Here is a 17,024-nt window from a genome sequence, read left to right on the forward strand (position 1 = left end):
AACCCAAAGTGGTCGGTAGCAAGTGAGCCTCCAAAGAACTCTTGGAGAGCAAAGAACGTGTACGAGATTTCAGAACGCTACACAGACGAATGGATAAGCGGACATGGTTAAATAGAAACAAGCATTACTTAAACATACTCGATAAATTTAAACATGGATTCACCATCAGAATACAAATTATTAAAAAATCGGTGAACGTATAAATCTATATTACCTCAAGCGGCATGTTTTGTTTAACTTCGAAATTATATTTAACTGCCAGTAATTTAAACGAAGTCAGTAGATCATTTTATTTAAAATTTCCATGTTTTTCCCTGTCATTGATAACGTAGAACTGACAACTGTTGATTGACAGAAGATTTTTGCGTCGTCATTCCGGGAGTGGTAATGCTCATTAAGTTAGGCCTTAGTCCAGATGTTTGTTTGACCGCAATGAAATCTACAAAAAATTATTAAATTAAATTACGTAAAAATGCATTAAAATATTTTCCATAAATTGTTTCGCTAGAGTTTTCTACTGGCGGTTATATAAGAATAGAAGGGCTTGTTCTCTAATTGTGGTCTTATATAGAAAGGAGAGAGAGTTGGATCAAATGCAATGGTACATATTTGACACTTATTAATGTAATATAGGTTCTAAGCTTTTTGTTATTTTTATTAACAGGTAGACTGACAAGTTTCAATCACTCAAATCAATTTCTTTGTTCGACCATCAAGAACTATGCACCGGTCATGAGAGTGTTCGAACTTATCAAAACCTTTTTTGTGCCAAGTTTTATTTTTCGCTTCAAAAAAGGTTATTTTCTTGGCGATTATTGCTTTATAGTCCCTAATTTCCTTTCAGCTAGCATTTTCTTGAAGATTGCGATCAGAAAACGCCTGGGCGCCAAGTTCGGAAAACTCGCGAGAAATGCTATGCTCAATTCATATAATTTGCCTATCGATTTTATGTGTTTTTGAGTTTTTGACTCGTCTTTTCTTGTTATCACAGCAAATGCTTTATTCGTAATTGAAAACAATCATTTATTTAGTTTCTTGAAATTTGAATTTGCAACCAATAACTAACGGAAGTTTTTATATTTTTCAGTTAAAGTATAGCGCCAGCTCGACTTAAGCCTATTCCACTGCATTGGTAATTATACGATGAGTCGATTTGAGATTATTAATGCGTAAAATATTTTTTATTGCCTCCATAACTTAATTTTGTAAGCTTCTTCTTAGCATATGAGAATCACTAAGATGCATAAATAAATATTTTTATGGGTCGCTCTGCATTTTTCAGTCTTTAAAAGTTCGAAATAGTGGCTACGTGCTTCAAGAAACATAGACAAACGCGGAGTAGTAAAATCAAGCCTCCAACCACTTCCGCTTGGGGTTTTCGAAACAAATTTTTTACTGAGGTATTTTGATTAATAGAAGATTGTTAATATCAATAATAAATTGCATCAGCTGAAACTTTTGCTTACAGTATTACATCTACAAAGTGTATACCATCACCTAAAATGCAAAATAATGTATCATTAAGAAATCGAAATTGAGTTTTGTATTGCTTACGATTCACTACATCATATTACATAATTTCAGCTTTCGATATAACCAATATAACGGGTGATTTTTTTGAGGTTAGGATTTTCATGCATTAGTATTTGACAGATCACGTGGGATTTCAGACATGGTGTCAAAGAGAAAGATGCTCAGTATGCTTTGACATTTCATCATGAATAGACTTACTAACGAGCAACGCTTGCAAATCATTGAATTTTATTACCAAAATCAGTGTTCGGTTCGAAATGTGTTTCGCGCGCGTGTTTTGTTCAGCGATGAGGCTCATTTCTGGTTGAATGGCTACGTAAATAAGCAAAATTGCCGCATTTGGGGTGAAGAGCAACCAGAAGCCGTTCAAGAACTGCCCATGCATCCCGAAAAATGCACTGTTTGGTGTGGTTTGTACGCTGGTGGAATCATTGGACCGTATTTTTTCAAAGATGCTGTTGGACGCAACGTTACGGTGAATGGCGATCGCTATCGTTCGATGCTAACAAACTTTTTGTTGCCAAAAATGGAAGAACTGAACTTGGTTGACATGTGGTTTCAACAAGATGGCGCTACATGCCACACAGCTCGCGATTCTATGGCCATTTTGAGGGAAAACTTCGGACAACAATTCATCTCAAGAAATGGACCCGTAAGTTGGCCACCAAGATCATGCGATTTAACGCCTTTAGACTATTTTTTGTGGGGCTACGTCAAGTCTAAAGTCTACAGAAATAAGCCAGCAACTATTCCAGCTTTGGAAGACAACATTTCCGAAGAAATTCGGGCTATTCCGGCCGAAATGCTCGAAAAAGTTGCCCAAAATTGGACTTTCCGAATGGACCACCTAAGACGCAGCCGCGGTCAACATTTAAATGAAATTATCTTCAAAAAGTAAATGTCATGAACCAATCTAACGTTTCAAATAAAGAACCGATGAGATTTTGCAAATTTTATGCGTTTTTTTTTTTTAAAAAAGTTATCAGGCTCTTAAAAAATCACCCTTTATAACCAATATTTAACCAAAACTAGTATTTTTTTCAATATGCGTAGTTTCTATTATATCGTTTTTCCTTTGCCTGCAGATTTTCGATATCTGATGTTACGATATTTTGCAGTTTAGATGCCAATAAGTAGGCATATAGGTATATACAAAAGAATCTTGGTAGTAGCTTTTGACGAAGTATAGGGTGATTTTTTAAGAGCTTGATAACTTTTTTTAAAAAAAAACGCATAAAATTTGCAAAATCTCATCGGTTCTTTATTTGAAACGTTAGATTGGTTCATGACATTTACTTTTTGAAGATAATTTCATTTAAATGTTGACCGCGGCTGCGTCTTAGGTGGTCCATTCGGAAAGTCCAATTTTGGGCAACTTTTTCGAGCATTTCGGCCGGAATAGCCCGAATTTCTTCGGAAATGTTGTCTTCCAAAGCTGGAATAGTTGCTGGCTTATTTCTGTAGACTTTAGACTTGACGTAGCCCCACAAAAAATAGTCTAAAGGCGTTAAATCGCATGATCTTGGTGGCCAACTTACGGGTCCATTTCTTGAGATGAATTGTTGTCCGAAGTTTTCCCTCAAAATGGCCATAGAATCGCGAGCTGTGTGGCATGTAGCGCCATCTTGTTGAAACCACATGTCAACCAAGTTCAGTTCTTCCATTTTTGGCAACAAAAAGTTTGTTAGCATCGAACGATAGCGATCGCCATTCACCGTAACGTTGCGTCCAACAGCATCTTTGAAAAAATACGGTCCAATGATTCCACCAGCGTACAAACCACACCAAACAGTGCATTTTTCGGGATGCATGGGCAGTTCTTGAACGGCTTCTGGTTGCTCTTCACCCCAAATGCGGCAATTTTGCTTATTTACGTAGCCATTCAACCAGAAATGAGCCTCATCGCTGAACAAAACACGCGCGCGAAACACATTTCGAAACGAACACTGATTTTGGTAATAAAATTCTATGATTTGCAAGCGTTGCTCGTTAGTAAGTATATTCATGATGAAATGTCAAAGCATACTGAGCATCTTTCTCTTTGACACCATGTCTGAAATCCCACGTGATCTGTCAAATACTAATGCATGAAAATCCTAACCTCAAAAAAATCACCCGTTATATTGTTCAGAAATTGGTGTCATTTTAAAGTGATCGGTCATTATTTTCTAACAATGGCATTAGTGTTAAGAAATACAAAGTTATTGTTTAGACGTATTCATATTGTTTTTACTTATTTAATATACATATAGTAAGTCGTTATTTGGCAAAAACTTCAAGTTAGTGAAGCCCGCTCTCACAATTTGGAACAATTAAAGCTCTCCCTACATAAAACTCGGTTTAGCCAAATATATTACTTTTACGTAATGTTCTTGAGTAGAAAAAAGTATTTTACTACGGACAGCTGCGTATAAATAAACTCCGCTCAGATCCTCGGCTTATATACTAATGTGATCAAATTGAAAGGTGAATATTGTATATTTCATCCCTTCAAAGTGATCCCCTGCCGCTCCAATACACTTATGTCAACGAATTTTCGAGTCATCATAGCACTTGGAAAAATCCTCTGTCGTGTTGGCAAGCAGAGCCTACTTCGATAAAGCTTTTCTATCCTCAATCGAGTCAAAACGGTGTTATCGGAGTGGTCAGGTGAGTTTGCTGAATAGCCAGAAGTTACACGAAGATAACATAAATCAGGCGAATGCGTGGCTGCGACACGATATTAGCTGAAAATGTGGCGAAATTATCACGAATAACCAATATAGTATGAGATGGTGCATTATCGCACATCTTTGTTCAATAAATTCAGACATAGTAAAAATCGAAGAATTCACGACGCGTATCTCAAATACTAATTAATATTTTGACGTGAAATTCAGCATAGATGACGCTAACAGTACTACCAACTTACAGAAAAAAATAACCGATTCAAGAAACAAGTTCATATCTAGGAAACCAGCGAATAAATTACAGAATTGAATTGAGGTTTCAAAAACAGAGGCCTTTTGACTTTTCTGTTTATTTCTAGAACAATTTTGGGCGGAATTCAGAAAGTTGCAAGGTTTTTGAAGCAAAGATTTTACAACATTTCTGTGGGCTTATATTATTAAAGCGGTATTCAGAAGGACTTCATACGAACTTCTTGAAATTTAACAACAGATATAGTAAGTCAGATATTTATAATTTTTTAAAAAAAGCTTAATATAACGCGTTTTTCAATAGGGACGCTACAAAGGCAGACCAATTCAATGAAAGGACCAAAGAATTTTTCACTGAAAAACTGTGTTCTTTAATGAGAGATATATAGAAAATAAGAAAACATATATAATATTTTTACACACTGTTAAAATAATTGGCAAATTCTTACCACAATAATCTATTTTGAACCGTTTTCTCCAAATAAACAAAATAACAAAATCAAATAAAATTCCAGTTTAAAATCAGCTGATATACTCGTTTGTAGCTCTGTCGTTTTGGACCCCCAGCAGCAGCATTTTTTTGCAACGTAATTGCTTCAAATAATTTCGACAACCTGTTTTTGTTTTGATCTATAAAATTCTAGCTTAAAATCAGCTATTCAAAATATGTTTTTGTTGTGATAACAACGCGCAGCTCACCTTTGCGTCACATGTGCAAAAACAAAAACGCGCTGTCTAAATTTGCGATACAGATTTAACGAATGAGATTGAAAGCTGCTAGTTGTTGTGCAATTAAAATTCTCTGTTTTAGTTTTACACAACTAAACAAGTACAAAAATATACAGTAAATATATAATAATATAATATATTTTGGAGTAAATTTGCTTTACAACTGGAAAACAGGGTATATGTTTCTTAAAATAAAAAAGGGAGTAATCTTAAAAATTGAGCTTTTAATATTAATATATTCTGGTAGAAATAAAATAAAATAAAATAAAATAAAATAAGAGTCAGCAAAAATCCTCTTGCAGGTAAAAAAAAAGAGTTTTTTTTAGATTTTTTTCAACAGATATTTTCTTTAATAAATAAGTAATTAATAAAAAAGAAATTATTTAACAGAATTTTGTAACAATTGATTAATTTTGAAAAATTTTGGATTACCTTGATACCGTAGCCGATATTCAGGATGACCTCTAGAAAAACGTGCCTGAAGGCGAAAAAGATTTTTCTTCTCATCTCAAAACCAAAAACCCAGAAATTACACTTCGAATATACGAATATAGACAATGGTCGAAGGACTAGTTAAAATTTTGATTTTTGACAAAATGTCAGGATCTCAAAAAAGTTACTTTTTGTGAAAAAATTTACAACAGAGTGCCTTAATGGGTTACATGGGTTTGATGGCTTCAAAAAATCAATATTTTTCATTGGCTTATTCAATTCTGTAACGTCTCTGAAATATTAGCAAAATGTTGAAGTTCATCCAAGTAATAGTTTTCGAGATACAGTATTGAAAAGTTACGACCTCGAGCTCAGCTATCTACTAACCTAAACGCGTTTTTTTTCGAAACAGTGTTTCCTAAGTCGGTTGTCAAAAATTCTGGTAAACTACTAAACCGTTCTTTATCATTTTAATTTATTTTATTTTAATTTTTTGTAAAAACGTCTGCAAAAATACAATTTTCAATTTCTTGTTTTTTCCTTTTTTATGGTTTTAATAACAATACGTATCCTTTTATTATTACTTCGGGTGATTTGTAAGAAGTTTTGCTGTACAAGGTATGGGCCGATTTTTTAATATTTTTTTTTTTGAAATTGTCAAACTGTGTTTTTTTTTGGGATTATAAAGGAATTCTATAAATTTCAAAATTTGGCCGATGAAACCCATGTACTCTCTTAAAAAGTTAAAGTAATTATCAAAAATTTGATTCCATTGTTCATCATCTCACAAATATATTTACGGAGGTCTTACCAATAAAGTTTTAAGTGGATTGGTCCAGCCGTTCCGAAGAAATTTTCATCAATGACTCTGGAAACAACTTTTCGAAATAATGTTGTAATATCATATTGCGGGAGCCTTTTACATATACGCACATATCTTCGCAATTATTTTCCGGATCAGCTTTAAATATATTCTCAAGTATGTGTACATTCGATATATATAGGGTGGGCCATATACAATTTTAAATTTAAAGATAGGGTGTAAAAGATTGAGTGTAGCGTTTGCTGTATGGCACGTAGCGCCATCGTGCTGGAACCAAATGTTGTTCAAGTCTTCCTCTTCAATTTGCTTGAAGAAAAATTCGGTTTGGTTCGCGATTTCGCTCACCATTGATGGTTACGGTGGTTCCTTCTTTATTTTCGAAGAAAAATGGCCGATGATTGCACTAGACCAAAATCCGCATTACGAGTATACAGTGACTCGTGCTGGGTGCATTGGCTTCTCGACGATTACGTGCGGGTTTTCTGTGCCCCAAATGCGACAACTCTGCTTGTTAACATAACCATCAAGATGGAAATGAGCCTCGTCCGAAAAGATGATTTTTCGGTAAAATTGACCATCCTCGGTCAAACGATCTTCTGCCCAATATTTCAATATGTCCCAGTTTTCTTCTAGTGAATAGTGACCCATTTCGTAAATTTTAGACTTTTTACTGAATACCTGTCACTTTCCGAATGGTATTTGACGTTTCCAATGTCGAAATATAGATAATTCAAATTTAAAACGTTAGATGGCCCACCCTATATATATGAAAAAATCGAGTTTTTGAGTTTCACAAGGATATAACTGCTTAAATTTCAAATTACGAGAAGAGAAAACAAACACATTTTTTCTCATTTATAGTATGTGAAAAATGTACAGTTAGGAATACATAGTAGCTCATTATAATATGAGGAGCTAAAATTTGTAGGTTTTTTTCTTGAAATTTTTCATTTAATATATTTATTTTTTGTCAAATCTGTCCAAAAACGACGCAGCCTAATATGTAGATATTTATAAACATATGTACTTGTCTGGTAGACAAAATAATAACGGAATACAAATACTTTCACTTATAATCATGCGACAGATTTGGGCCGCGTTTTTGTGCCGCTTTTCGACCACATTTTACTTTTTAAGTGAGAAGCCTGCTTTCAACTGCTCCTGTTCACCTTTTGGTGGATTTTCGTTTTAGTTAAACTATTTTTGCAACACTTTCGTAAGACTTTTTCAACACTCACTATTTTAGCGCTTACAAATTGGGCACGCATAGCTGCTTTGCCACACACAAATACACTATACAGCGTTGTGCCGCAACCGCACTTAGTATTATAGTATGTATACAATATAAAAAACAAAATATACATATATAAATATATATGTCTGTATGTTTTAGCTATAAACTGGTGATAACCTTTGCAGTGCACGATGGTAGATAACCAGCTCTTGGCTGCAAGCTCTGATCATGCTAAAATCTATTTAAGCGCGTGCTCGCTTCGCATAAGACTTCAGTTCTCGAAAGAAGACTTGTACAGTAGTATCTGTGAGTGACGCGCGCGTGCGCTTTAGCGGTTACTTTTTCTCAAATAAATCTTCAACGCAATTGTGATTTGTGTAAAGTTGAATTCTTGCAATAAAAATTTTATTTGTGTGTGCAAAAAAGCTTACATTGATTGTGTCAAACTTTGAGAATATGCCAAATATCTGAAGACTAGTGAAAATTTTTTAAAAACTGTGTTTGGTAGTTTAGAAATACTAAAAAAACATTTTTTCAAATAAAACTTCGAGCAAAATGATGGCCGAACGTCAGACGTCTTTCGACAAGGTCAGTGAGCTGCATTGCAAATTTTACTAAGATCACATAATCATAGTGAAAATAGTTTTAGAAACAGTGAATGGTACCAATTACTATTTTTTTTTTGGTATATATTCAGAGGTATAACTATATCTAACTTATATAATTTTTTGCGTCTTAAAATTTTGGTTATGTACAGGGTATGTGTCAAAAACGAAATACTCATATGTGCAATTATTGCAAAAACTGTTTCTTCTTTTTTTTTTGTATTATCAGATAGAAAAATTTATATCTCGCTTCCAACTACTTGAAAAAATATCTTGTTCCTTAGATTTTTAGGAATTGAATGCTCTACAAAAAAGGTCTGCACAATTTTTTGTAAACCCAACCATTTAAAAGATATTAGCGGTTGAAATTTGATTATTTTTGGGAATTGTTTTTTTATTTCTTATGAATTTTATAACTCAATGAAAAAAATCATTATGAATGAAGAAACTCATAGGTCTTTGGAGAGGCTTTCTTAGAGGTGTCTAGGTACCTATTTTTCCGAGTACCAAATGAAAAAAAATTTTTTTTTTAATCACCCTAATGGGTAATGTTTATTATCATTCGAAAGAACATTTTTTGGCATTTATTTCTTTAAGATTAAGATAGTTTATACGTTGAGTCCTATTTCCGATTAATCGTTCCAGCATTTCGACTAGTAAGTGGCGAATGACCCGCGTGATATTTTGTTCCAAGACCTGAATTGAAGCGGTATTGTTCACATATACTTTCAACTTTACATATTCTCAATAGGAATTGATTGATGTGATGTGTGGGAGGGGCGGATTTGGTGCCGTCTCGTTGAAACCAAATGCCGCCGAGATCACGAGCGTCAATTTCAGGCATCAAATATCGGGTATAATAGCGCTATAGCGGTTGTTATTGTTGTAACGGCAGAGTTCTACCTACTTGACAGTCCTTGGCCGGATAAAAGTCCGGATCCGTTTAGATTATATAGACCTGACTGTCGTGGGTATGGGCGAGATAACGGTCGCCATTGGCGGTTACATCAGTTTTGAAGAATTATGGACCGAGGGCTCCACCGGCCCACAAACCTCACCAAATGGCTGCTCTTCAATGTCTTCATGACGTCTAAAGTGCGACAATTTTGCTTGTTTACATACTCATTGAGCGAGAAATGGGACTCATCGTTGAACTAAATTTGAATTGAAAACGTCGAATAATCTTGGTCATTAGTTTTCAAGAGCTAATAGAGAGAAGCGATGTCGCTTGGGAAGGTCGAGCGTCTTCAGTTCTTGCCCAATCTGTATTTTGTACGCATTCAATTTAAGATCAAACAATACTCACGCGGGATCTACTCCAATCTGATTTCGACGTTTGAGAGTAGTATTTTTTGCAAAAAAAAATTAACATAAAAAACATGTTTGTATTGTTGTAATTTCACAATCACTATCGTGGAATAAAAGTTCCACAGTTTTTTACAATAAAACTTTTTTCGAATAATCCCTTGTATACCTGTAAAACATAGCAATTTTTACATTTTTATTGGCGTGGTTATAATAATATGCTCATATATGTATGCCGTACTTTGTTCTTTAACTGATGGAAGCGAATAAAAACGAATGCCAAAACTGTTGTTGTATAATGAACTTAGTTCAATATAATTATAAATTTCTAAGACGCACTGCAATAATTTCGTCAGCATGTTGTGATTAACGGTTCACAGCTTACCAAGGTCAAGATTAAGATTTTACGCGGTCTTTGCTATTGCTTCGTCATCTGCCATAGTCTGTATGTCTTCCTAAGCTAAGAGCGTGTCCGGGTTTAGTGTTGTTGTTTTTACCCTTAAAATGATAATATTAATGTAAAAAGTTTTTTTTTTAATTTAATTCATAGTTGTCACGTGTTAATGACGTCTTAAAATTATTTGGCTGATTATTTGAAAAAATTGAAAGCCACAAACTAATTTTGCTGATTACGGCTCAATCAGTTTACCAGCAGTTTATTACAAGGTAATCGGTTGGGTATTGAACCAAGCTGTTTTTTTCATGAGATTGAGTCATGTATCGAAATATATTCCTTCGAATTTCGAAATTAGGCTTACTTAAAATATTGTTATAAAATATAGTGTAGTAAAGGGTGATTTTTAAGAGCTTGATAACTTTTTTTTAAAAAAAAACGCATAAAATTTGCAAAATCTCATCGGTTCTTTATTTGAAACGTTAGATTGGTTCATGACATTTACTTTTTGAAGATAATTTCATTTAAATGTTGACCGCGGCTGCGTCTTAGGTGGTCCATTCGGAAAGTCCAATTTTGGGCAACTTTTTCGAGCATTTCGGCCGGAATAGCCCGAATTTCTTCGGAAATGTTGTCTTCCAAAGCTGGAATAGTTGCTGGCTTATTTCTGTAGACTTTAGACTTGACGTAGCCCCACAAAAAATAGTCTAAAGGCGTTAAATCGCATGATCTTGGTGGCCAACTTACGGGTCCATTTCTTGAGATGAATTGTTGTCCGAAGTTTTCCCTCAAAATGGCCATAGAATCGCGAGCTGTGTGGCATGTAGCGCCATCTTGTTGAAACCACATGTCAACCAAGTTCAGTTCTTCCATTTTTGGCAACAAAAAGTTTGTTAGCATCGAACGATAGCGATCGCCATTCACCGTAACGTTGCGTCCAACAGCATCTTTGAAAAAATACGGTCCAATGATTCCACCAGCGTACAAACCACACCAAACAGTGCATTTTTCGGGATGCATGGGCAGTTCTTGAACGGCTTCTGGTTGCTCTTCACCCCAAATGCGGCAATTTTGCTTATTTACGTAGCCATTCAACCAGAAATGAGCCTCATCGCTGAACAAAATTTGTCGATAAACACATTTCGAACCGAACACTGATTTTGGTAATAAAATTCAATGATTTGCAAGCGTTGCTCGTTAGTAAGTCTATTCATGATGAAATGTCAAAGCATACTGAGCATCTTTCTCTTTGACACCATGTCTGAAATCCCACGTGATCTGTCAAATACTAATGCATGAAAATCCTAACCTCAAAAAATCACCCGTTATATAGGTTGCAAGAAGAGTAAAAATATGAACAGCATAGAAGTTTTCTTCATATTTCATATTTCAATGGTGCATACATTTTTCAGCTCATACAAGTATGACTTGATGCTAGAATAGGTCAATGTAGGATTTTCGAAAGAAGTAAAAATTTATATTTCAAGAAGACTTGCCAAAATTTGAAACCCTGTAGCATTTGTCATATGTACTTCCATAAATTAAAGCAAGTTATAACTTTTTTATATTACAAGTATTTGACTTAATAAACGAAAAATCAATAAGAATTTTGTTGTGACCTAATTATATTTACAAAACCCATTCTAAAAAATATTAATTTGTGCATAATGCAGGTGTTTCATAAAAAAAAAAGATAAGAATACTGAACGATTTCAATCCAAATTAATTTAGATCGCCAGCTTTTTAAGTTTTCACGAACATCCAGTTAAAGCTTCATACCTTTACTATTGCGTCTGTTAAAATAAGTGAGATGAATACTACGCAAAAAAATAGTGAGGTTTCTTTAATAATAATTTTTAAATTCTTAATTTATTCTTTAAAATCTATGTCGTCCCCCACAAGGTAATCCCCCATGGCTACAATACACTTGTGCCAACGTTTCTTCCAATTCTCGAAACAGTTGTTAAAATCAATTTTCGAAATACAAGGTGCGTTCCAAAGTAAACCAGACTAAAAAAAATAAACAGAACAAATGGTTTTTTCGGCAAAATCAATTTATTTTATTCAAAATAGTCTTCTTCTACATCAATACAACTTTTTGCTCGGTCCAAAAGCATGTCGAACGAGTGTTTTCGCTCGTTGGTCGGTATGGCCGCCAGTATTCCGGTACAAGCATTTTGAATGGTCTCTACGTCTGCATAACGCTTTCCTTTCATGGGCAAATGCATTTTTCCGATAGGAAAAAAATCGCACGGTGCCATATCAGGTAAATACGGGGAGTGGTTAATGGTTAAAATGTGAGTTTTGACCAAATAATCGATCCCAATCTGTCTTTCGAATGTTAGATTCTGAGCAATTTTTGGTCGTCAGTCAATTTGTGCAGAACAACAGTGCACACACCTTTCGTAAGCCCAAATGTTCGGACAAAATGCGATAAATCGATGTTTTAAAGATGTTCAATTCCATTTCCATGAATTTCAATGATGATTTCGGCTGATTTTTGATGAATTCACGTACAGTTTTGATGGAATTTTCGGTGATCACAGATTTTGACTGACCCCATGTTGATCGTCATTTATGTCCTCACGAGCACTTTGAAATGTTGAAACCACTCTGCTACGGGATAGGCAATCATCGCCATAAACTCATCAATTCATCAATTGAAACGTTTCGATAAAAAATTTACCAATTTTAAAGCAAAATTTAATGATGGCTCTTTTTTCGAAGCTCATTTTCGCACCGATAACACAAACATACCCGACACTTAAAACGCAATAACTTCACTTCCAAACTATGAAATGCCATGAAATTGGACAATCGATAAAAATAGCAGATCCTAACGCACCTGTCGATATACAATATAAATGGCGCCACTAGGGGCACTAGATTCAAAAAGTTCTGTTTACTTTGGAACGCGCCTTGTAATGCAATATGCGACGGTGCAGTATTGTGGTGTGGAAATACCAAGAGTTTTCGGTATTTAAATGATTTAAATGATAAAATAAATGATGATCAGAAGTGTAGGGATTTCATACGAGTTTGATTTTAATATAATTTTCGCTGACATGAATTAAAATAGATTTATAAAACTAAACTAAATTTTGCCAACACCTGAAGGTGTTGTCGAATTATAAATAATCGGTCTACCAATGCTTTCATTTCCGGTGCATAAATACAAAATTTTAGTTTCGCATTCACTTGTTATGGACTCCTCTCAATAAAAAGTAATGTGAATTCGCAAAAAATAGCTTATCAGCTACGTGAAGGAATTATTACATATAAGCCTAACTGATAAGAAATTTGCAAAACAACAACAATGACCTTTGGGGTACAAACCCAGTCATAGCTAGGCTTAAATTAAATCAGAATTATAGCTTATAGTCAAAATAACTGATAAACTCAAACTCTAATTGTTTTTTTGTTCAATCATGTGCTTGATCTTTTAGCCGACGCGTGTTGATGGCACTTCGTACATTGCCGAGGGCATCGACAAGAATGAGTCGCGTAGCACTTGCCTTCTGTACACGTTGAAAGAACAAAGCAGCGGTTCGTTAGCGAAGAGTTTAAAGATCTTCACGCGACACAACGTCAATCTGTTGCACATCGAATCACGCTCTTCCGTGCGTGTGCCCGGTTATGAGTTCTTTGTGGAATGTGACACTACCTCTGGTGCACTTGGCAAGGCCATCGATGAGCTGCGTGAAGAATGCAGTTACTTTAATATAATATCACGTGATTACAAGGACAACAGCGCGGCGGTGCCATGGTTCCCGCGCCGTATAAGAGATCTTGATCGATTCGCTAATCAAATTTTAAGTTATGGCTCCGAATTGGATTCTGATCACCCGGGTTTCACCGATCCCGTTTACCGTCAGCGTAGGCAAGTAGTTGCTTTTATTTTAATAATTGTATTTTTTGCTTATAAATCAGTTGGAATTCTGTATTGCAGGAAGTACTTTGCCGATATCGCTTACAACTATAAACATGGTGAACCTTTGCCACGCGTCGAATATACCAAAGAAGAGGTTGAGACTTGGGGCATAATGTTCAGAAACCTTACTAAACTGTACAAAACACATGCCTGCCGTGAATATAATCACGTGTTTCCTTTGCTGGTGGATAATTGTGGTTACAGAGAGGACAACATACCACAATTGGAGGATGTTTCGAACTTTTTGAAAGGTATAAATCTTGTTTAACTTTACTGCATAGTTATTAGAATTTGCCAGCTCAGCAAGTAGATTTTTACATAATTTGAGGAGTTCCGTTGTTTTTTGAAACTACCCGACAATCTCTTGTCTTTCGATAACAAAGGGTTTTTCAATAGGGATAAAGAAATTCATTGATATCCCAAACCGTTTTTGTTTTATTAAAAAAAGAATCAATCTAATTGAAAATTTAAAGATAATATTGTTTTATATATACATTAACTATGTACTTTATATGTCTATACTTAAACTTAATTGTTTCTCTTTTTTTTCTTAGATTGTACTGGCTTCACTTTGCGTCCAGTAGCTGGTCTGCTCTCTTCACGCGATTTCATTGCCGGTCTGGCTTTCCGTGTCTTCCACTCTACACAGTATATACGTCATCCTAGCAAGCCGATGTATACACCGGAACCCGATGTTTGTCACGAGCTTATGGGCCACGTACCGTTATTCGCTGATCCTGCTTTTGCACAATTCAGTCAGGAAATCGGTTTGGCGTCTTTGGGTGCACCCGATGATTACATCGAGAAGCTGGCGACTGTAAGTATATAGTTTTTAAATTAATAGTTAATTATTTGCTTTATTTATTATTTTATTATTTCTAATATTTTGTTTACCATGCATAGATCTTCTGGTTCACCGTTGAGTATGGTCTGTGTCGCCAAGATGGCGATCTTAAAGCCTACGGTGCTGGTCTACTCTCTTCCTACGGTGAGTTGGAGTATTGTCTGACCGATAAGCCACAATTGCGTGAATTTGATCCGACGGTCACCGGTAGTACCAAATATCCGATTACGCAATTCCAAGAGGTTTACTATGTGTCGGAGAGTTTCGAGAGCGCCAAAGAGAAGACAATGTAAGTTATGACTTATTTTAAACTTCGTTCTTAACATTTGGCTTATCTTATTTTTTATTTATTATTTAGCAAATTCGCCAACTCCATACCACGTCCCTTCGGTGTACGCTATAATGCCTATACGCAGAGCATCGAAGTGCTCGACTCAAAGAAGCAGATACGCAATTTGATGGACGATATCAACTCAGAGTTTCAGATTCTGCAAAACGCCGTGGAGAAGTTGAAAGTGTAGAAAGCAATTGGAGCATTTTCTATGAATATTATATGCACATACAGTTGTACATATGCATTTATTAGCCATATACTTATTAATAGATTATATATATAATTTTTTTTGTAAATACTTACCGCTATGAAATATACTTGAAAAACATGAGATTAAAAATATAAATTTATTTGATTTTTTGCATTTGATTTTTATTATTTTTTTCATAATCCACTCACTTCGTTTAGTAGCTTATCGGTATTATATTTATAAAAATTGGCTATGTGCTATGTTTTTTTATTTTTTTACATCCTAATAGTATTAGTTATATTTATTATTATTTATAAATTAAATTATATATATTTATAGACATTTATATACAAACACTACATATATATCTACACTAATTTACTGATTAGAAAATTACTTAGTGATTTCAGAAATTATTTATATACTCAAGGTAGCTCTTCGTGTCTACTTATAAACATATGTACATATAAAATTAGGTAAATAACAGTTTTTATTTTACACAAGACACACTTAAAATGAGTTTTTAGGTAATTTATTTTATAAAGCTAGTTTTCGATGACAAATTTATAAAATTAATTATATTATTATAATTCACAATTACAATTAATTTTTCGAAGAAGTAGAAGGGTTAAGGTAGGCAAATTTTTGAAATTTTATAAGACCTTGAACGGTACTTATTTAGGGCTCACCCGAAAATGCAATGAGTTCAATGACGGCTTGAGTGAGTTCGCTTGTCAGCAAATTAAAATTTAGATCTAATTAAGTATATAGGAAGAAATAGTTCTGGAATGCCTCTATATGAAACCCGAGCGAAACTTTTTTCACAAAATTTTTTCATACGATCCAGAACATAACTCGCTCAATACTTCACTAATTTCCTTGAAATTTTTACAATCTTTCTTTGAACGAGATTTTCTATATAAAATCTGGATTGTTATTTTCTATGCATATTAGAAGTGAAAAAGTATATTTTTTACTAACATAAATTGTATATCCGTCTCAAAATTCTGCTCTTTAAATTTGGAAAGTTTTGTGTTGACTTGAAACTTTTCTTGATAAAATTTAAGAATTTTTCAGATTTTGTTGAAGAGTGGCGAAGATTTTTCGGTCAGCTGGCGCTAATACAAAGGTTACCCTTTATACAGGGTATGGCCTCTACGACTTCTTTAGCAGGAAGAAATTCGTTGAACACAATTTTCGAGTACTTATTCCATTAAGTCAAGTCATCGTTCAATATTAACTACTAAGGCTTAGAGACTTAGGTGAATGTGAGGGCTGTTCATGAATAATTTGTTTACATTCTACGCACAAGAATCCAAAGTTTTGTTTATTTACCGCATCACTCAGATGAAAGTGAGTCTCATCAGAGAAGGTAAATTTCTTAAAAAACCCGTTATCATTTTCAAGTTGTTCCAAGGCAAAATCAACAAATTTACGACGTTGATGGTAGTCCAAATTTTACACGCATGCAAGTCCAAACCTTTTATCAAAATCTCACAGGTTGTGGTTTAAGGCAGTCCTAATTCTCGAGAACGTCTTGAAATCGACAAATTGAGGTCTCCAGCAACATAAAATGGCAAAGGCACGAAAAGTTGCAATTGAAGAACGTTCGAAGGATTTTGGTGTATATTTTGGATATGAAACCGCGTTCTTTCCCGACTCATCCCGATAAACTCGAATTTGTTTCAAAAAGAGAACCGTAAACAGATCTCTTTGGACATACTTGATCGTGCGAATTCTGATCCCACACTC

At 34.6% G+C, this 17,024-nt stretch overlaps 1 protein-coding gene across 1 annotated transcript; it reads left to right on the plus strand.

The window, feature by feature from the left end:
- The first annotated feature begins 8,026 nt into the window (after positions 1-8,026).
- LOC105229033 (protein henna) lies at positions 8,027-15,446 on the plus strand. The gene is made up of 6 exons (XM_049458418.1): positions 8,027-8,257; positions 13,420-13,857; positions 13,927-14,155; positions 14,459-14,721; positions 14,808-15,037; positions 15,107-15,446. Exons 1-6 carry the CDS (start codon positions 8,225-8,227, stop codon positions 15,267-15,269), a joined length of 1,356 nt encoding a protein of 451 aa, XP_049314375.1. The 5' UTR covers positions 8,027-8,224; the 3' UTR covers positions 15,270-15,446.
- The last annotated feature ends 1,578 nt before the right edge of the window (positions 15,447-17,024 follow it).

The sequence above is a fragment of the Bactrocera dorsalis genome, chromosome 5, assembly GCF_023373825.1.
Source record: "Bactrocera dorsalis isolate Fly_Bdor chromosome 5, ASM2337382v1, whole genome shotgun sequence".
Lineage (NCBI taxonomy): Eukaryota > Metazoa > Arthropoda > Insecta > Diptera > Tephritidae > Bactrocera > Bactrocera dorsalis.